This window comes from Octopus bimaculoides, chromosome 10 (assembly GCF_046866305.1).
Source record: "Octopus bimaculoides isolate indiv1 chromosome 10, ASM4686630v1, whole genome shotgun sequence".
Lineage (NCBI taxonomy): Eukaryota > Metazoa > Mollusca > Cephalopoda > Octopoda > Octopodidae > Octopus > Octopus bimaculoides.
Window position 1 is genome coordinate 23,248,953 of NC_142937.1, and position 21,022 is coordinate 23,269,974.

At 38.5% G+C, this 21,022-nt stretch overlaps 1 protein-coding gene across 2 annotated transcripts in view; it reads right to left on the minus strand.

The window, feature by feature from the left end:
- The window catches only part of LOC106873980 (UDP-glucose:glycoprotein glucosyltransferase 1), a 180,299-nt gene that overhangs the window by 126,516 nt on the left and 32,761 nt on the right, over nucleotides 1–21,022 (minus strand). For both annotated transcript variants that reach the window (XM_089358448.1, XM_089358449.1), the window contains exons 17-31: nucleotides 20,719–20,844; nucleotides 19,424–19,588; nucleotides 17,775–17,898; nucleotides 16,473–16,571; nucleotides 14,729–14,826; nucleotides 13,187–13,390; nucleotides 12,921–13,052; nucleotides 10,719–10,849; nucleotides 9,141–9,236; nucleotides 7,627–7,729; nucleotides 7,361–7,440; nucleotides 5,816–6,005; nucleotides 4,539–4,590; nucleotides 2,364–2,470; nucleotides 965–1,050 (exon numbers count right to left, since the gene is read on the minus strand). In XM_089358448.1, the coding sequence (XP_089214574.1) occupies nucleotides 965–1,050; nucleotides 2,364–2,470; nucleotides 4,539–4,590; nucleotides 5,816–6,005; nucleotides 7,361–7,440; nucleotides 7,627–7,729; nucleotides 9,141–9,236; nucleotides 10,719–10,849; nucleotides 12,921–13,052; nucleotides 13,187–13,390; nucleotides 14,729–14,826; nucleotides 16,473–16,571; nucleotides 17,775–17,898; nucleotides 19,424–19,588; nucleotides 20,719–20,844 (1,793 nt within the window). The remainder of the gene's footprint in view (nucleotides 1–964; nucleotides 1,051–2,363; nucleotides 2,471–4,538; nucleotides 4,591–5,815; nucleotides 6,006–7,360; nucleotides 7,441–7,626; nucleotides 7,730–9,140; nucleotides 9,237–10,718; nucleotides 10,850–12,920; nucleotides 13,053–13,186; nucleotides 13,391–14,728; nucleotides 14,827–16,472; nucleotides 16,572–17,774; nucleotides 17,899–19,423; nucleotides 19,589–20,718; nucleotides 20,845–21,022) is intronic.

The following is a 21,022-nucleotide window of genomic DNA, read 5'->3' on the forward strand; positions in this document are numbered from 1 at the left end:
CCAAATACACTCACAAAACTTTGGTCGGCCCAAAGCTATAATAGGGGACACTTGTCCTTGGTTCCATGCAGTGGGACTGAACTCGGAACCATGTTGTTGGAAACAAAACTTCTTATTTCTTTACTCCCCACAAGGGGCTACACACAGAGGGGACAAACAAGGACAGACAAAGGGATTAAGTCGATTACATCGACCCCAGTGCGTAACTGGTACTTAATTTATCGACCCCGAAAGGATGAAAGGCAAAGTCGACCTCGGCGGAATTTGAACTCGGAACATAATGGCAGACGAAATACCGCTAAGCATTTCGCCCATTTGAATGTATTTTTAAAAAAAAAATTAATTCAAGGGAGACAACTTCATTAATTTATAAGCGATGAATTTGTCAATAGAATGTTTTGCGTTTACTTATTTTCGAAGTTCTTTGTACTTGTTCGTCAAGTGACTTGATTCGAGGTCACTATGTTGAAAATGGTGGTAGAATAATATCAGAGACCAGTTCAATCAGAATATCAAGACTGATGACAATTTATAGTAAATAATACCATGTAGCCTTGTGGAACTGAAGCCCATCATGTGTATTGGTGAGTAAATTACACACATGAACTTCTTTCAGATTCCATCTACCAAATCCACTCACACAGCTTTAGTTGGCCCAGGGCTATAGTTGAAGACACTTGCTTAAGGTGCCATGCAGTGAGACTGAACCCGGAACCATGTTGCTGGGAAACAAGCTTCATGCCATACTGCTATGTATCACAGGACTCTCAGTTTCCTTCTGAATCAACTCACGAGGCTTGGATCTACCCAGAGCTATATTAGCTCTGGATAGATCCGTTGCTATATTAGTAATAGGATTGAACCCAAGACAGCATCGTTGGGAAGCAAACTTCTTAACCACTTTGCCACAGCTGCTGTATATTTCATGCATCAAAGAATAAGAAATAGTGTTAATATTACTCACCTCAAGATTTCATAAATGTCTAAAGACCGCCCCTCTCTCAGCTTTAAAAGCCAAACTCCAGGATAAGCCTTCAACTGAAAGTAGCCCTATTAAATTAAGAAAAAAGAGAAAAAAAAAATGTATGAATGTAACTGATTTATAGAAAAAATTGTACAAAGAAGAATTGTCATCTAAAAATAACATGTAGCCGATGGCACGTGTAAACGCATTCGAGTGAGATCGTTGCCAGTGCCGCTGGACTGGCTCCTCTGCAGGTGGCACGTAAAATACACCATTTTATGCGTGGCTGTTGCCAGTACCGCCTGACTGACCTTCGTGCCAGTGGCATGTAAAAGCACCCACTACACTCTCGGAGTGGTTGGCGTTAGGAAGGGCATCCAACTGTAGAAACTCTACCAAATCAGATTGGAGCCTGGTGTAGCCATCTGGTTTCACCAGTCCTCAGTCAAATCGTCCAACCCATGCTAGCATGGAAAGCGGACGTTAAACGATGATGATGATGATGATGATGATGAATTTGGAAGCCAACTTTTTTTAATTTCTAGGTTGTTTTTAATTTTCAGCCCTCACTAGATAGACTTATGAACAAAGGAATTTCACAAGGGATGTTCTGAAATTTTAGGAGATGGGGCTAATCAATTACACTGATCCCCACCACAAAGCTCAACTATTATTTATTTCATTGATCCCTGAAAGGATGAAAGGTAAAATTGACTATGGCGGAATTTGAACTCTGAACATAAAGACATGAAATGCCGCTATGCAATATAGTACATTTATACTGGGACCATTAAATAGAAGAAAGTACCAGGCAAGTACTCGTTTTAATGTACTTGACTTGACCACCCAGCGCACAAAATTGCTGGCCTTGTGCCAAAATTTGAAACAATTATTATTATTATTTAGGTATTATGAAGCAGACTCATTAGCACATGGAACAAAATGTTTAATTGCATTTCATCCGTCTAATTTCAGAGTTCAAATTCTGCCAAGATGAAGATTTATCTTTCATCCTTTTGAGGATGGGATCAATGAAATAAGTACCAGTTGAGCTCAGGGGTCAATGTAAATTAATTAGCCCCCATCTCTTAAAATTTCAGGCTCTGTGCCTAAGGATTATTATCATTATTCAATAACTCTCTTTTTGTCTATCCAGTTTACAAAAGAATAATTTTAGCAGATTTAAAATTAGAAACCATAACGAAATAGGGAAAAAACTAATAAATAAATATATAAATAAACTAAAAAGGACCACCAAAAAAAAAATGCTTTGATTTTTTTAATGTAGTAAATTGATAATTTCAATTTAATTAAATTAAACTGGGAAGATACAAAAACTAATTTTTACTTTATTTTTTCAATATTTTTCAAATGATGAGAATATTTGTTGAGAACTTACCAAATTTGCCATAACAATAGTATCGACAAGGAAAGCAGAGTTATTGGCACCGAGAGTAAACTGTAGTCCACGGGGTGGTTGGCCACTGCTAGAATCATGACAATGTCCTAGTTGAGAAAAAAATAACAAAAAAAAGAAATATACTTATATATTACAAAAAATATCTGCTAAAGAAAATTTGATATAGATTTCCTATTTCTAATGCACACATACAATGTACAAGCCTATATTTTACATATTATCCTCCTCCTCCAGAGTTTTAAATTCAGCTTTTGTCCCCGACAACAGGGGTGACCGCATCTACCTCAATGCCATAGCAACCGCCCTCATATCTACTCGCCCAGTTTTGGGCGTCCCTTTTCAGACCAACACTCCTAATCTCCTCCTTCCACCTGTCCCCTCCACCTTTTCCTGGTCTACCTTGCTTTCGCGCTCCATTTACCTCAAACACAATCACCCTCCTCAGAACATGCTCTTCAACCCTCCTCAACACATGCCCATACGACCTCACTTCATTCACCCTTACCAATCATGCCACTGATTCCTCCAGCCCCAGCATTCCCATCAAATCCTCAGTCCACCTCTTATCAAACAGCTTCACCCCACACATTTCTCTCACCATTGCTCTCTCAGTCCTTCTCAAAATTACTATCTCCCCCCCCCCCTCAGATACCATATCTCACTCCCATACAGCATTGTAGCTCTCACACAACTCTTATAGACCCTTCCTTTCATCTTTAATGAGCATCTTTTCCCATATAACATTTCTATATATATATATATATATATATATATATATATATATATATATATATATATATATACACACACACACACACATGAGGAGTACTGAAAAGTTCCTGGCTTTCGGGAAAGGAAAATACAGGAGGATCAGTTAATTATGATTTTACTCAACATATTCCCCTCTCAGATTCACACACGTATTGCAGCAGCTCTTCAGTTTTTTTAAACCAAGCAAAAGAATTTGGAAGGTTGGATCTTCAACCAGGCTTTTTGTGATGCACCCTCTCATGTTGGATCCTGTGTGCAGCTTTCCAGTGAGCCAGCCCAGTCAAACCATCCAACCCATGCCAGTATGGACAATGGACGCTAAATGATGATGATGATACATATACGTACATATATATATATATATATAGAGAGAGAGAGAGAGAGAGAGAGAGAGAGATTCAGATGAATATGGTACTTAAGTTGAGGCACTAGAATTTAGTACGGTATTATCCATACAATTTCAAAGTAAGGTGATGAAAATCAAAATAAGCAACAAGGATATCCAGAGGTAATGCAGTACAATCGTTTCTTGCCACTCCAGGAGATAGACAAAGAACATGCTGTCTCACTCCAGTTTAGAAGTTACAGAATTTTCAAGAAGATATACATTGTTACAGACTTTGCCTATCACATTTTTTGTTTTTATGGGGTCAGTTTTAATTTATAGACTAGTTTATCAAATCCCTTGTATATCTAAGGCTGAGAGAACAGAGGGCAGTATTTGTTAGGGGTAGGGCTGAGGGAACAGACAGACATCATAGTTGGTATAGTCATAAAAATCAAGATTTATTAGAAGCAATATCATGAGGTTTGGTAAAGGAAAACTTAAAACAAGATGTTAAGCTGATAATTAAGGAGAGGGGGGGCATCTGGTTGTAAAAAAATCATGCCAAAGCAGACAATGGATCTTGGTGCAATTCTCTAGCTCACCAGTTCCTGTCAAACCATTCAACTCATGCCAGCATGGAAGAGGGACAATAGATGATGATGATGATGAATGACCAACTCTCTAGAATTCCACATCCACCCCAGTACATCTTTCCTGCAGTCATTGCATTAAACACACTGGTCATGGATTCAGTTTCTTCCTTCAGACAAAACCGAAGGAAAAAAGGAAAAAAAAAGATCAACAATTAAAGAGAGTGAGCTTTCTCAATTCAGAATTCATCATTACCAGATAAGGAAACGGTCATCAATTTTAGTGCTGCCACTGCTTATCCTGAAACTTTTACCTGCTGAAACTTTTAACCAAGATCACAACATGGCTGTGTCTCTGATGGATCATGAACAACCAACTTACTAAACTATTGTCTTAGCCATCTGCATACTCTTGTTAAATACATATTTAAAAATCAATAAATATAAATATAATTTGTTGCCTACCTTCAAGCAAGAGGTATTCTAGTTCAAATTCAGCTGATACTCCATTACTGGCCTGCATAATAGAAATCAATAACGTAAAATATAGATACATATATACATATACACACATTAAGAAAAACAGAGGAAAAAGTCAACAGGAAAAAACAATGCAAGGATATGGTACATGCAGAGTATTACTAAGACACTCAGAGAAGGAAAGAAAGAGTGGTTGTTTTATGTTTCAAGCAAAGCTCTTCTTCAGAAACAGGGGACATAGGAAAGTCCACAAGAAAAAAAAAAATTGCTAACAGTCCACATGTAGCTACAACTTATATACATACACACACACACACACGCACGCACGCACAAACTTTTGGAAGCATCGAATGTGTTTGGTATTTTACAGGCAAGAAAGGAAAATTTAAATTTCAAATGCAGTATAGCCATGAAAGCAGAAAGATTGGGTATATTACCCTTATAAGTCGGAAAAAGTTGTCTTATAAGAGTAATATACCCAATCTTTCAGCTGTTTTCATGGCTAGACTGTGTTCAAAATTTAAATTTACTTTCTTATCTGTAATATATATATATGTGTGTGTATATATATATATATTTATATATTTCGGAGATGTACTTGCATAGCAAGTGACTTGATCTGAGATGCGTGTTGAAGCAAAAACAACTGTAGCATGGAAGGTGTTTGTAAGCCATTCAAGAACACACAAAAAACATCAGTTTCACTTCAACATTTAAATTTCATTTGTGTCGAAATATTTTTAGCACTTTGAAACCGCAACCTGTTCACTGACAAAACTTTGTGCTGCATCTTGAAGTTTTGGCAGTGAACAGCTTGCATCACGAAGTCGTGTCGGTGAACATTTCACAGCACAAAGTTTTGCCAGTGAACAGGTCGCAGTTTCAAAGCAATGAAAATATTTTGACACAAATGAAATTTAAATGCTGAAACGAAACTAACAGTTTTTGTGTGTTTTTGAATGGCTTACAAACATCTTCCACACTGCAACTGTTTATATATAAGAGAAGAGTGTATATATATATATATATATATATATATATATACACACATACATATATATATACATATATATATATATACATGCATATTCATGTGTATGTATAAATAAATATATATCTCTATACATACACATGCATATATATAGATGTTAATATTAGTGTGTGTGTGTATATATGTATATAGAGAGAGAGGGGGGGGGGGGAAAGGATGGAGAAAGAGAGACAAACGGACAGACAGAGATGTGTAACATATGACTACATACCTCTTCTAACATGATGTTATCCAAGTCGTAGGGTGATTTCACTGCTTCTACCAACCAGCTTTCTGGCGGGTGCATGTTGAGGGTGAGCAACGACTTTTGGGGTAAGCTTTCAAATTTAGCATAAGGAACAGAGATGGCATTTCCATCAACGCTGAACTTCAATTCAGGATCCAGTACATAGCGGTAGAAGCTGGATTGGAACAAAATCAAACATTTCCGGTTTAGCAAAAGGATTGACAATTAATTACAATTTTATTATCTTCCATGAATAAAAGACAAATTATGTTGCAAATGAGAATTTATAATAAAAGTTTTCCCCATGGCTGTGTGGTTAAGAAGCTTGCTTTGCAACTATGAAACTTCAGGTTCAGTCCCACTCTATGTCACGTCAAGCAAATGTCTTCTGTTATAGCCCTGGGACAACCAATGCTTTATGAATGAATCTGGTAGATGGAAAACTGTGTAGAAGCCATCAAACACACTTATGTGTATATTTGTGCATGTCTTTCTGCCCTCCCCACACGAACTGACAACCGGTGTTGGCTGGTTTACATCCCCATAACTTAGCAGTTTGGCAAAAGTGACCGAGAGAAAAAGCACCAGACTTTAAAAATAAGTACTAATGTCCATCTGTTGTGCTTTTGATCAAATCACTTCATTTTACATTGCTCCAAGTCCACTCAGCTGGTAAAAAGGAGTAACCCTGCAATGAACTAGTGTCCCATCCAGGGAGAAATATGTAAACCAGAGAAACTAGGAAACCAGCCATAACCTCCTTACAGTGTAATATGGACAAACCATCTTGCAGGTTTACTAAACGAATCCTTTGCCATTGTACAGTGAAACCAATGTTTTGTTGATAAGGTCATAACATTTACCATATTTTATGGCATAAAAGATGCACAATTTTTCTTTTATTCTATTTTTTTTAGATATGATGATGATGATGATGTCACAAAAAAAAATAATAAATAGGTGCAGTCGTGGCTATATGGTAAGAAGCTTGCTTTCCAACCACATGGTTCAGTCCCACTGCATGGCACCTTGGGCAAATGCCTTCTACTATAGCCTCGGGCTGACCAAAGCCTTCTGAGTGGATTTGGTAGATGGAAACTGAAAGAAGCCCGTCGTATGTATACGACGGACTATATGTTTGTATTTCTGTGTTTGTCCCCACCACAATCGCTTGACAACCGATGTTGGTGTGTTTATGTCACCCGTAACTTAGCAGTTCAGTAAAAGAGACCAATAGAATAAGTACAAGGCTTACAAAGAATAAGTCCTGGGGTTGATTCGTTCGACTAAAGGCAGTTTTCTCGCATGGCTGCAGTTAAATGACTGAAGCAAGTAAAAGAATAAAAGAATAAATAAATCACCCTGGGTCCTATATGTGAAATTGGGCCTCTATTACATGCTGTAATGCACTAAAACCTTTTTTTCCCAGTTGAAATTGGGGTACACTTAATATGCTGTTCATCTTCTAAGCCATTAAATACAATATTTATCTTGAGACAGAATTTAAAAAAAACACCTAAAGGCACTTACTTTGTAAGGGGTAATTCTGACAGCTTGTCTTTGCAGTTCATATAAATCTTGATATTCATGTTGGCGACTTTTTGAAGGGTCTAGAAATAGGAAAGATCAAATCATTTGTGAATAAACAAAGAAAAACTAAAAGAACTTTGCAAGGTGAAAGAAGTCGGCACAGCCACACCAGGGGTTGAAACTAAATCTGTGGTTGCCCAATAGATATGTACAGGAAAGGAGAAAAAAAGTTGATGTGGGATCATTGAGTTAAATCAGTTACTTACAATTAAAATAGGAATAAGCTTCTGAGTTTCTCTTGAAACAGGGTCCATGATGACTTCGACTTCAAATGAGGGTGCATTGGGGTCAGCAGGTATTTTGATGACGCTGCAGGGAATGTATTTAGGAGAAAATGAGAGATGAGTGTGATCAGAGCCAAAAAACACGAAGAACGGTGTATGAGAAAGTGAGTGAGGATGGCAGAGAGAGAGAGAGAGAGAGAGAGAGAGAAAGAGAGAGAGAGAGAGAGAAAGAGAGAGAGAGAGACATAGCAACAGTGAGGTGGAATAACGTTGTAACATAAGACTTGTAGGAGGAAAGACACACAGATGCTGTTTCTAATGGAGAATTGTAAGAAACTATGATAACAAGAGATAACATATATTGCTATAGAGAAGGTCTTCTCAAGCGATACGCTGTGCTTGAGAAGACCTGGGTCAAGTAAAATAGATATAGTAGTCGTGGCTGATACCAGTGCCACCTAACTGGCACCTATGCTGGTGGCATGTAATAAGCACTGTTTAAGCATGGGTTGATGTTTGTGCCACCTGACTGGCTCCCTGTGCTGGTGGCACATAATAAGCACCATTTAAGCATGGGTTGATGCTAGTGCCACCTGACTGGCTCCCTGTGCTGGTGGCACATAATAAGCACCATTTAAGCATGGGTTGATGCTAGTGCCACCTGACTGGCTCCCTGTGCTGGTGGCACATAATAAGTACCATTTAAGCATGGGTTGATGCATGTGCCACCTGACTGGCTCCCTGTGCTGGTGGCACATAATAAGCACCATTTAAGCATGGGTTGATGCTAGTGCCACCTGACTGGCTCCCTGTGCTGGTGGCATGTAAAAAGCACCATCTGAAAATGGTCGATGTCAGTGCCCCATTTTTGGGGAGCGGGCCAGTTGATTAGATCGACCCAGTATGCAACTGGTACTTAATTTATCAACTCCGAAAGGACGAAAGGAAAAGTCGACCTCGGCGGAATTTGAACTCAGAACGACTGCAAAGTATTTTGCCTAGCTCGTTATGATTCTGCCAGCTCGCTGCTCTCTATTAATTCAATGTGGTTGGCTGTCATCATCATCATTTAATGTCCGCTTTCCATGCTAGCATGGGTTGGACGATTTGACTGGGGACTGGCGAACCAGATGGCTACACCAGACTCCAGTCTGATCTGGCAGAGTTTCTACAGCTGGATACCCTTCCTAACGCCAACCACTCTGAGAGTGTAGTGGGTGCTTTTTACATGCCACCAGCACAAGGGCCAGTCCAGTGGTACTGGCAATGTGGTTGGAAAAGGTTCAAAAAGGCCAAAATGCATCTGGCGTTCTCTGCTGGCTACTGCTACTGGGATGGATTTTCGTTTTCCTCTGACCTTTATGATACAGACCATCCAGGAGAGATGTTTTCTCAGGACAAGTACTACAGTTAACTAGCCTATCAAGAGTGTATACATTAAATATGATACATAAATAGCTTTTTATATATATATATATATTTTTTTTTTTATTTACCTGTGACCATCAGCATGATAGTTGATGTCTTTACGGCTTTCACTTAGTGTTTTTGCTGACAGTAAGGAAGCGATCTTCATCACGAGGTCACTAGCCCTGAAAGATAATAAGACATGCAAAGAAATACTATTAAGAGGGACAACAAAATAAGAAATATATGAGTGTATGCATGTGTGCAATTAGTCATGTCTAAGTGCACTTTTTTAATACAAGATTTTAACTGCAAAACTGGAGTGAGATATCTTGCTTGTTGATTTCAATTGTCAGATTGTAGCCATGCTGTGGCACTGCTTTGATAAGGTTGTAGTCAAACAAAACAACACCAGAACTTTTGCATTTTAAAGCCTAGTACTTATTCTATCAGTCTCCTCTGCTGAACTGTCAAGTTATGGGGATGTAAACAAACCAACAAAAGTCATCAAGCAGTGATATATATATATATATATATATATGACAAGTTTCTCTCAACTTCTGTCTACCAAATCCACTTACAAGGATTTGGCCAGCCGTGTTGGTGGCACGTAATCAGCACCATTTAAGCATGGGTTGGTGCTAGAGCCACCTGATTGGCTCCCTGTGCTGGTGACATGTAAAAAGCACCATCTGATAATGGTCGATGTCAGTGCCCCATCACATTTACCCTAGGTGCCACACAATGGAACTGAGCCTGAAGCCATGAGGTTGGGAAGCAAGCTTCTTACCACATAGCCACAAAAAGCTTTGTACCAAGATTTAACACTAAATTAGGGGTGGATAATACGTGAGTAAATACCTTTAATTATGAAGCAAACTATTCATAGCAGGTTTTTAATAATGAAGGTCATCCTAATAGGGGCATTGTGCTTACTGTTACCCAGCTGGTGTTGTTATTTTCTGTAGTGTCGCACTAACCCTGCTAGGTTCTTTAGTGCTGTGTGACCAGTCCTTCGGAGTACTTTTGTATAGAGTAAGACCTATTTTTCTAGGTACTTTACTATAGAGTAAGACCTATTCTTCAGGGTACTTTAGTATAGAGCAGTGGTTCCCAAACATTTTCAGGCTGTCACCTCCTTGACACTCAGGCCACATTCTTAGCCTCCCCCACCTCAACTAACCATCACAAGCATAAACCACTTTCTGAAGCAAATTCAAAGCAACACTATTTCAGATATAACTTAACTTAATGAACTCATTCTTTTGTTGTTTTTACATGAAACACCATCCCATTATCATCCAAATTTTTACATAAATCGCTACCCCATTATCGTCCAGTTTTCTTCAATGCCCCACTGGAACTTTCCACTGCCCCCAAGGGGATAATACTGCCCACTTTGGGAACCACTGGTATAGAGGAAGACCTATTCTTCTGGGTACTTTACCAAAGAGCAAGACAAGTTCTTCTGGGTACTTGAGTATAGAGTAACACCTATTCTTCTGGGTCCTGTATCATTATGTGACCCACTCTTCTGGGTTTTGTAAGTGCTGTGCAACCTAATCTTTGGGGTTCTGTAGTGTAATATGATTCAGCACAAGATCCAGACCCTGCCACACCTCGGCGTGTCTGTTACAGAAAAATAAATACATCAATAAAAAATTTACTTGTCACTATTAGCATTAGCAGATTCAATATGAGCTTGGATTTTCTTTGCACTGGTTTGCATCAGATGCTTCTCAAACAATGAGAAATCCTCCTGTATGAACACCTCATCGTCTTTTAGTGGACCAATAACCTGGTAAGCAAAAAAGGCAAAAAAAAAAACATTACCAAATAAGGAATCTGAACATTTTCTTTTTTCAAATGCATTAACAAATGGACAGAACTAATAACAAACTTCCCTATTTTAGCCACAGCTTTCTTTTTAACTATGAAACTGTTGAGAGAAGCTCTAGGTTTCTTGATCTGCTAGAAATAGCAGCTAAGTTTCCCATACACATTATTACTTAACCCTTTAGCATTTAAACTGGCTATAGCCTGTCCAAATATTCTATCTGTTTAACATTAAAAAACTAGCCAGATCTGGCTTATCCTACTTAACCTATCATGTCATTCTAAATATAAACAATCACATCATTGAAATCTCAGAGCTACCATTAATTGAAAAGCAATGTGAATAAGCAAGCAGCACAAGGAACGATATGAATGTTAAAAAGTTAAATAAAGGAGGCTACATTGAACAATAGATGAGAGGGTTATAGCTGGAATCTCTGCAACCATTATCCTGATTGTTTAGCTCCTGGTTAGTTTCCTGGTTAGTTTCCTGATCAAACAACAACAATTGTCAAGTTCGTAACTCAGTGACAGAGTCAATGAGGGAGGTTCTACACAGTTACTTGACCTATTAGGAACAGCAGCCAAATCGCCCTCAAATCACAGCAAGCATCTTAACATATTAACCATCACATGTATTACTGGTGGTTCATCGCAAACTTCACACAACTACCACATGGTGGTACAATTTCATAATTTGAGAAAATAATTTATTTTGCATCTTTTGACATGGTTTTGAGGATATTTTAATAACTTGAGTATTAAATTATCATCCTCATCCTTTAACCCATTCGATACCAACCCGGCTGAAACTGCCTCTCGTCCTGTAGTATAAATGTCTTGTTTTCGTAAGTTTTGAGTTAAAATCTCCCACCAAACTTTAGTAACAATTTATGTTCCTAACACCAGTTTAATGATAACTAAGTTATTTTACTAACTTCTTTGTTATATTTAAAATTAATTGAAAAAAAAAACACAGAGCATCTCAAAATAAATACAGTAACAAAAGGGTTAACGCCCATTTTCCAGGCTGGCATGAGTTAGACGGCTTGATTAGAGCTGACAATCTGAAGAGCTGCTCCAGGTTCCAGTCTAATTTGGCTTAATTTCCATGGCCGGATGCTCTTCTTAATGCCAACCACTTTACAGCGTGTGCTGGGTGCTTTTAACATACCACTGGCACAAGAAAATATTAAATATTAAAGTTCAATTGTGAAATGTTGTAGAAATGCCAAAAAAAATTACACATCCTTGTGATTAAATAGTATGTAGTGTGACCGAAAATACACAGCATCACTGGTAAGTTTCAGTAAAATGCCTTGGCATTTAACATATTAAAAAAGGAAAGGCACTTTGGATAATATAGTTCCAGATATCCTATTCATTTATTCTTTTACTTGTTTCAGCTATTTGACTGCGGCCATGCTGGAGCACCACCTTAAAGGGTTTTCGTCGAAGAAATTATTCTTTGTAAGCCTAGTACTTATACTATCAGTCTCTTCTGCTGAACCGCTAAGTTACAGGGACATAAACACACCAGCAGCAGTTGTCAAGCAAGAGCGGGGGACAAACACAGACACACACAAATATATACATATATATGTATATGACAGGCTTCTTCCAGTTTCCATCTACCAAATTCACTCGCAAGGCTTTGGTCAGCCTGAGGCTATAGCAGAAGACACTTGCCCAAGGTGCCACGCAGTGGGACTGAACCAGTGCACTTTGTGGTTGGTGTTAAGAACGACCGCACACTGTAGAAACCATAAAATAAACATTAGAGCGTGATGTAATCCTTTGACTCACCAAATCCTGTCAAAATAGCCGAATCATGCCAGCATGGAAACCAGATGTTAAATGATGATAATGACAAAAGATAGACGACTAAAGTTGGAATGTCTGAAATCATGTCTACACAATCAAGATTGATCTGGAGCTAAACAACAACGAAACTGCCCTCAGTACAAAACTTTTCAAAAACTGAAGCGAGTCAGTAAACAAACAAAAAAGGAAATATTTGATATTTACTCTACCTTTCCGTTTCCTATAATTGCATGTGATCCAGGCGGTAGAGATAGAACTCTTTCGACAAACATGTGATGGACTTTTAGAAAGGTATCGTCTTGTCTCTCCAGTGTAGCCATATACTGGTCAATATCCATACCCTACAAACAGAACCAATGACAATTAGATCTCTCTTCGAAAGGTGGATGGGTGGCTGTCACACCTTACAGTCTTGGCCATCAACACTGCTCTAGATGAACATCATCGTTAAAATATAATACCAAACAATACTCACGCTAACATCTAGATCTCTTAAAGTTTTGGTCCCATCATTCAGTTCTTTTATGTTTTCTTCTTTGACAAGTTTCGTGACGAAATTCCGGAGCATGTTTCCACTCAGCGTCGTCAAAGCAACATGGATGGCTTTGTTGATGGCATTTTTTGCTTTGGAATCAGTGGGATTAAAAACTATTCCAACCCTCAAACTACTAGAAAATCTCTGAAAAAAAAACACAGAAAATACCAAATTGGTAAGAATATTGTGGAAAACACACAGAAGTTGTTACTAAGAATGAGAGATAAAAACCAACATTATGTCATACCTTATAAAATCAAATGGGTTTTATTGGGCACCCATGCCAACGTCGTCTCCCTCATTGGACACGAAACTCAGCTTGCAAAGACTTATTGAGGAAAGCGAAAGCGAAATTGTGATGGCACCCGTGCCCAGCGTCGCCTTTCTGGCACTTGTGCCCGCGGCATGTGTAAGGACTTTCGAGCAAGATCGTTGCCAGTGCCCCTGGACTGGCTCTTGTGCAAGTGCCACATAAAGTACACCATTTTGAGCGTGGCCGCTGCCAGTACCGCCTGACTGGCCTTCGTGCCGGTGGCACATAAAAAGCACCCACTACACTTTCTGAGTGGTTGGCGTTAGGAAGGGCATCCAGCTATAGAAACTCTGCCAAATCAGATTGGAGCCTGGTGTAGCCATCTGGTTTCACCAGTCCTCAGTCAAATCGTCCAACCCATGCTAGCATGGAAAGCGGACGTTAAACGACGACGATGATGATGATGATGATGTTGTAAAGCAGGGATAAGAACTGAATCAGTATTGCAAAGACTGAGATTTTGATCCTCTCAAGAAAATCTTCCCAGGAGGACATGCGAAGGTTTGAAGGAAGTGAAGCTAGCATGTTCTGCTGGTTGGGTAATATCAGTGTGCATGCACGGCAGAGTGGAAATGATTTAAGAGGAAAGCTAGGTATAAAAGGCATCGCATGTCGTGTGCAAGAGAAGACTATGCTGGTTTGGTCATGTGATGCATATGGATGAGAACAGTTATATAAAGAAGTGCTGATCTCTAATTGTGGAGGGTACCTATTGAAGGAGTAGACTTTTATATCACATCAGTACCTGACAATTGGTAATTGTTTTACCAACTTCAGAATAATTAAAAGCTAAGTATTTTTGTGATTTTGTTGTGTTCTTTTTTTTTTTTTATTCAGTTGAGAAGACAGTGCCAAAAACTTTTCATGAGATCTCCAAGACTGGTGGAAGGGAATGACAAAAGTATCCTCAGATTGGAAACCTGGCCGAAATGCTGTCATCAAAGTGGATATTCAAAGGGTCATGTGATGATACCAAATGTTAGATTAAATCTAACACCCAAATGGTATTTAAAAAAAAAAAAAAAAGCAGAATTCAAGAGCAAAAATAAAACGATCGCAGCATTAAAATACACAGAAAATATCGAAAACGAATTTTATAACTGTTTTTTAAAACAAGTGAAAGAAAAAAAAAGGTAAAACGTTGTCTCCAGTGGAAACTTCATACATACCAGAGTTTTAATTGCTGTAAAAACAAGTTGTCTCCCTTTAACCGTTTCCAAATCTGTGACAATCCATATCGATATCGGGCGAAGATGGACGGATTCATCTGAGGCGAAAAAAAAAATAATGCAAGGTTAAAAACTAAAATATTCATTATTTGGTATTAAAGATGGTGGCGGGGGACCTAATTGTGTTAGTGATGATAATAATGCTGGCACTGATGTGGCTGGGGACTAATAGTGATACTGGTGGGTGGAGATAGTGGTGGTGGTAGTGATGGTGGTGGTAGAAGTGGTGGTTATGATGATGGTTTTTGTGCTGGTGATGGTGCTGGCAGAGATGGTGGTGGGTAATGGTATTGTTGGTGGTGATGGAGGTGGTGGTGACTGTGATGGTGGTGATGTTGTCAGTGGCAATGGAATGGAGACGAAGGTATGGTTTTAGCAGACTAAATGAGAAAACAATATAGAAAAAAAAACCTCTATTTAGTTGTTTGATCTGCCAGAAATAGTAGCAGAGAGAGAACGGAGAGAAAGAGAGAAGGAAGGACACATAGAAAAGGAAGAAAAGAAACAAAGAGCAGCAGGCATCTACACACACAACACCACACATTTTTCACTTGTATGTATGTATATATGTATATATAGGAGTGGCTGTATATATATATATATATATAGGAGTGGCTGTGTAAAAGCACCCACTACACTCTCTGAGTGGTTGGCGTTAGGAAGGGCATCCAGCTGTAGAAACTCTGCCAAATCAGACTGGAGCCTGGTGTTGCCATCCGGTTTCACCAGTCCTCAGTCAAATCGTCCAACCCATGCTAGCATGGAAAGCGGACGTTAAACGATGATGATGATATATATATATATATATATATAGGAGTGGCTGTGTGGCAAGTAGCTTACTTATCAACCACATGGTTCAGTCCCACTGCGTGGCACCTTGGGCAAGTGTCTTCTATTGTAGCCTCGGGCCGACCAAAGCCTTGTGAGTGAATTTGGTAGACGGAAACTGAAAGAAGCCCGTCGTATATATATGTATATGTATATATATATATATGTGTGTGTTTCTGTGTCTGTGTTTGTCACCCCCAACATCGCTTGACAACCGATGCTGGTGTGTTTATGCCCCCGTAACTTAGCGGTTCGGCAAAAGAGTCCTATAGAATAAGTACTAGGCTTACAAAGAATAAGTCCTGGGGTCGATTTGCTCGACTAAAGGCAGTGCTCCAGCATGGCCACAGTCAAATGACTGAAACAAGTAAAAGAGTAAAAGAGAGAGAGAGTATATATATATATATATATATATATAATATAATATAGGATAAATTCTTTATAAGAATTTATCAAGTAGTCAGCATAAAAAAAAACCTCATAATGAAAAAATAACGAAAAATTTCGTAATGAAAAAATTCATCGTTTCTTCATAGATATATTTAATTATATATAAAGGGCATTAACTGTGTATTAATGCCTCATGCTATCAAGGGACTACATAAGTAAAAAAATTACCAAAAATAAGCAACATATTTACCGAAAGCGAGGGAATGCAGCTTTTCAAAATTTATCTCTTTAAAAATTTGAGATAAATTTTGAAAAGCTGCATTCCCTCGCTTTCGGTAAATATGTTGCTTATTTTTGGTAGTTTTTTTACTTATTTAGTCCCTCAATAGCGTGAGGCATTAATACACAGTTAATGCCCTTTATATATAATTAAATATATATATATATATATATAAAGATAATTTACCTTTCCTGGACATATACAAGATATTCTTTGCCATTTGTGAAGACATTTCTTTGTTAGACAAGGCACCAAAAAGATCAGCATCATGGAAAACATCCTTGGCTTTGAATTAAAGAAGGAAAAAATAACAATTATACGAAAAATAAAAAAATTGATCGTAAAATACTTTGAGAAACAAAAATTACCCTCAATGGAATTGGTACTAGAAAACCAATTTAGGAGATTTTTTTTTTTTACAAAGTATCGGTATACAGTAATTGGTATATGTAGAATACTGTTAGTTTGTATTACAAAGCAGCTGGACTTAGTGACTTCTTTGGACTAATTGTTGCTGCTGCAGACCATCAATGGTTCATAAGATTCCACATTTTACGAAAATATAGTATAGCTCTGTTAGTGTGTGTGTGTGTGTGTGTGTATAAATATATATATATAGTCGTCATCATCATCGTCGTTTAACGTCCGCTTTCCATGCTAGCATGGGTTGGACGATTTGACTGAGAACTGGCGAACCAGATGGCTACACCAGGCTCCAATCTGATTTGGCAGAGTTTCTACAGCTGGATGCCCTTCCTAACGCCAACCACTCTGAGAGTGTAGTGGGTGCTTTTACGTGTCACCTGCACGAAGGCCAGTCAGGTGGTACTGGTGACGGCCACGCTCGAAATGGTGTATTTTACGTGCCACCTGCACAGGAGCCAGTCCATCGGCACTGGCAACGATCTCGCTCGAATGTCTTTTCACGTGCCACTGGCACAAGTGCCAGGAAGGTGACGTTGGTAACGATCATGCTGGTGCTATTTACGTGCCACCGGCACGGAAGCCAGACAGCTGCTCTGGCAACAATCGCGCTCAGACGGTGCTCTTAGTGCTCCACTAGTAAAGGTGCCAACACGATTTCGCTTTCGCTTGCCCCAACAGGTCTGGAATTTATATATATAATTTTGCCTTTCATCCTTTTGGGGTCAGTAAAATCATAAATTTAAAACCATTACTACTACTACTACTAAGACAGCAAGATAGCAGAGTAGGTAGCACACTGGGCAAAATACTTAGCAGCATTTCTTCCAGCTCTTTATGTTCTGAGTTCAAATTCAGCCGAGGTCAACTTTGCCTTTCATCCTTTCGGAGGTTGAATAAATAAGTACCAATTGCGCACTGGGGTTGATGTAACTCACTTTCCCCACTCCACAAATTTGGTGGTCCTGTACCAAAATCTGAAACTACTACTACTATCATTGTTATTATTATTATTATTATTATCATCATCATCATCATACAAATAAGATGAGGCACGCTACCAACCAGCACTCTCAGTGAGGTCCAAATACATCAGAGGTGCAGACAAAATCCGTGAGTTGATACGTGGCAACACATTGTCCTTCTCCATCATCCAATCCAATATAGTCATGCTATCAGACAATTCACCCTAAATAAACAAAAACAGACAAAAAAAAAACCAGATCAAAAACAATACAAACATTCATAAAAGTTGAGATCAAGAAATGGAAGCTTTTTATGAAAGTATTATAATTACCACCACCACCATCACCTTTTGTTTTTTACTGGTTTCAGTCATTTGACTGCAGCCCATGCTGGGGCACCACCTTCAAGAATACAAGTCAAATGAATCAGTCCCAGTACTTATTTCTCTTTTAAGACTGGTACTTATTTTATCAGTGTTTTTTTGCCAAACTGCGAAGTTATGGGGATGTAAACACACCAACACCAGTTGTCAAGTGGCGCTGGGTGACAAAGAGACACAAAACCCACACACATATATAAATCACCATCACCATCATCATCGTTTTCAAGGTCAATAAGTTAAGTATAAATCAAGCACTAAGGTCAATTGGGGTTGAGCAAGATTCTACTTTTTATCCCTCTGTATTCGATAAAGAAACAATCAGTTGCTTCCGATTTTGTTAAGCCTTGATCAAGCAGGCTTATCAATTCCCTTAGAAATATGACCATCCTGCAATGACAATTCAAAACCTACCAAGAACTGGGAGAGAACAGCCCAGTGTTGAGAGCAGTAACGAAAAGTCATCAATAGCCTTTGCCCCAAAGAGTGTGAAGGGCTTAAGTTTTTAGCATGTAAACCAACCATATCTGGCTCGAATATTCTACTTGGTTTTATGTTTAAACTGACTAGATTCGGCCTCTCACATCAACCCTGCAATGTTATTCTAAAAATAACCAAATCACATCATTGTAATGTCAAAGCTAAGAGATGCATGATTAATTCAAAACCAATGTGTATAAATAAGCATTGCATTTGATAAAATTAACCTGAATGTTAAAGGGTTAAGCCAGCCATATCTGGTCAAAATATTCTATCACTTTTAATGTTCAAACAGGTCAGATCCAACCTCTCACACCTATGCTACAATGTTATTCTAAAGACTAGCAGTATAGCCCGGCTTTGCCCGGGATGAAGTTAGGATTATTAAGCTAATCAAGTTCTTTATTTCAAACCAAACTAAGTAACATTGACGTCAAATTTGGGCAGAATCAGTGTCGCGAAGGGAGCGCATGGGTTGGGAGTTTGATCGGCAGACGTGATCAGGTTACACATGCCAACTCTTTGAAAGCACCACCCCCATCATCTAACCCTTCTTTGCTCATGGGTTAGGAACCCTTCCAGCAAGGAAAATAGAATGCCCAAAAGGGCTCCCGATTCTCTGTGTCAGAAGCGGTTATGTTCAGATCACAACTAAGTCTTAAGTATACATACATATATATATATATATATGGGCAACACACACACACATCTTGCCTTTTATATATATATATGGATAATCAATCGCATCGATGAAATATCGAAGATGTGAGATCATGCATAATTAATTCAAAGCAATATAAATAAATACGGATTTCATTTGACACAGTAACATGAAAGCTAAAGAGTTAAACAATAAGCAATGGAAAGCCAATGGGAAACAATTACTTACATTATAGACAGCTCGTTGGACTTCATGGGTACCCTGGAGAATTTCAGTGACTACAGCTTCTTCAAGCATATCGGCATTGAGGTATTTTTTCTTCAATGGAATTCCATTAAGTAAAACCTGAGGGAAATCGCTTAGACCGGAACGGCTTAGAAAGTCATCTGCTGACTGGAGAATTAAATGGGAAACGGAATAAGTACAAATGCCAAAGAATTGCATTATTGCAAATTAGTAATTGCTCTGACTGGGTACAACATGGCTGTTTCAGTTGTCAACCTGGTCAATATTTGATATTGTGTGTACATGTATATGAGAGCATGGGGGGGGGGGGGGGGAGAGAAAAAGAAAGAGAGAGAGAAAGAGTGTGTGTGTGTGCGTGTGTGTGTTGTGTGTGTGTGTGTGTTTTCTTTCAAATTTCTGATAATAAAGTTTTGATATACAAAGGCAGGCCTGTGTGGTTATGAAGTTCAGTTTGTAACCACATAGTCTAAGGTTCAGTCTTCTACTTTAGCCCCAGGCCTTGGGAGTGGAAATGTGTGTGTGTGTGTGTGTGTGTGTGGATTGTGTATGCATGTCTGAGTGTGTACGTGCGGATGTATGCTCACCAAGTGTTGACGATACATAGCTTCACTTGTCACAATCTATGCAAAATGGTGACATGATGTTTACATTTATTAGTTGACATTGCATCCTATCACGCTTCACTTTCAAAGACCAGTGAAATAAAAAGGTTCCTTAACCTCTTAGCATTTAAACTGGTTACATCTGGCCCAAATAGCCAACCAGTTTTATCTTCAACATGGCCAGATTCAACTTCTCACACCTATCCTACAATGTCATTCCAAAAATAAGCAATCACATCATTAAAACTTCAAAGCTATGAGATAATGCATGATTAATTAAAACAAAAACTGTGAATAAATAAGTATTAGATTTGTTATTTTGTAAATTATTGTTAAAGGAATAAATGGTAAAATAGATAATAGTCAAGACTATTGAAACGAAAATTTTAGAAAAATAAAAATAAGAAATACGTGGAAATTTTACCGGTGAGTGTGTTAAATTATAAGGCACAAAAAGAAAATGACTCTCCCCAGACACAACAGAATATGCTTCAACACATGAACTCACATAAAGAATCTTGCAAACCAAATCCAAAAACAAAATAGATAATGGTTGGCAATATGAAAGACTTCCAGCCATATATGCTGCCTCAACTTAGTCCACATCTGATCCATGCCAGCATGGAAAAACAGACAGCAAAGAAATAAACGATGTGTGCATATAAACCAACTTACTTTACGTAGGTCATCATAATCATCATCGTCTCCAAAAACTTTATTCAAATCTTCATCGTTGAAGCGGCTTGCAAATTCTGTGGAGATGAACTTAGAGGTCAGGTCGTCTTTTTGTTTGTCATAGAGCTGTGGAGGCAAGAAAATAATTGGATCATACAGATTACAACGATACTTGGGAGGGGTGGGGGCATAAGTGAGGTGGGTGGGTGTGGTGAATGAGGAGGGGTGTGAGACATTTGAGGTGTGTACGAAGGTGTGAAGAAGTGGGTGTGTGCGTGCATGCATGTTTTAACAGGATTGTGTA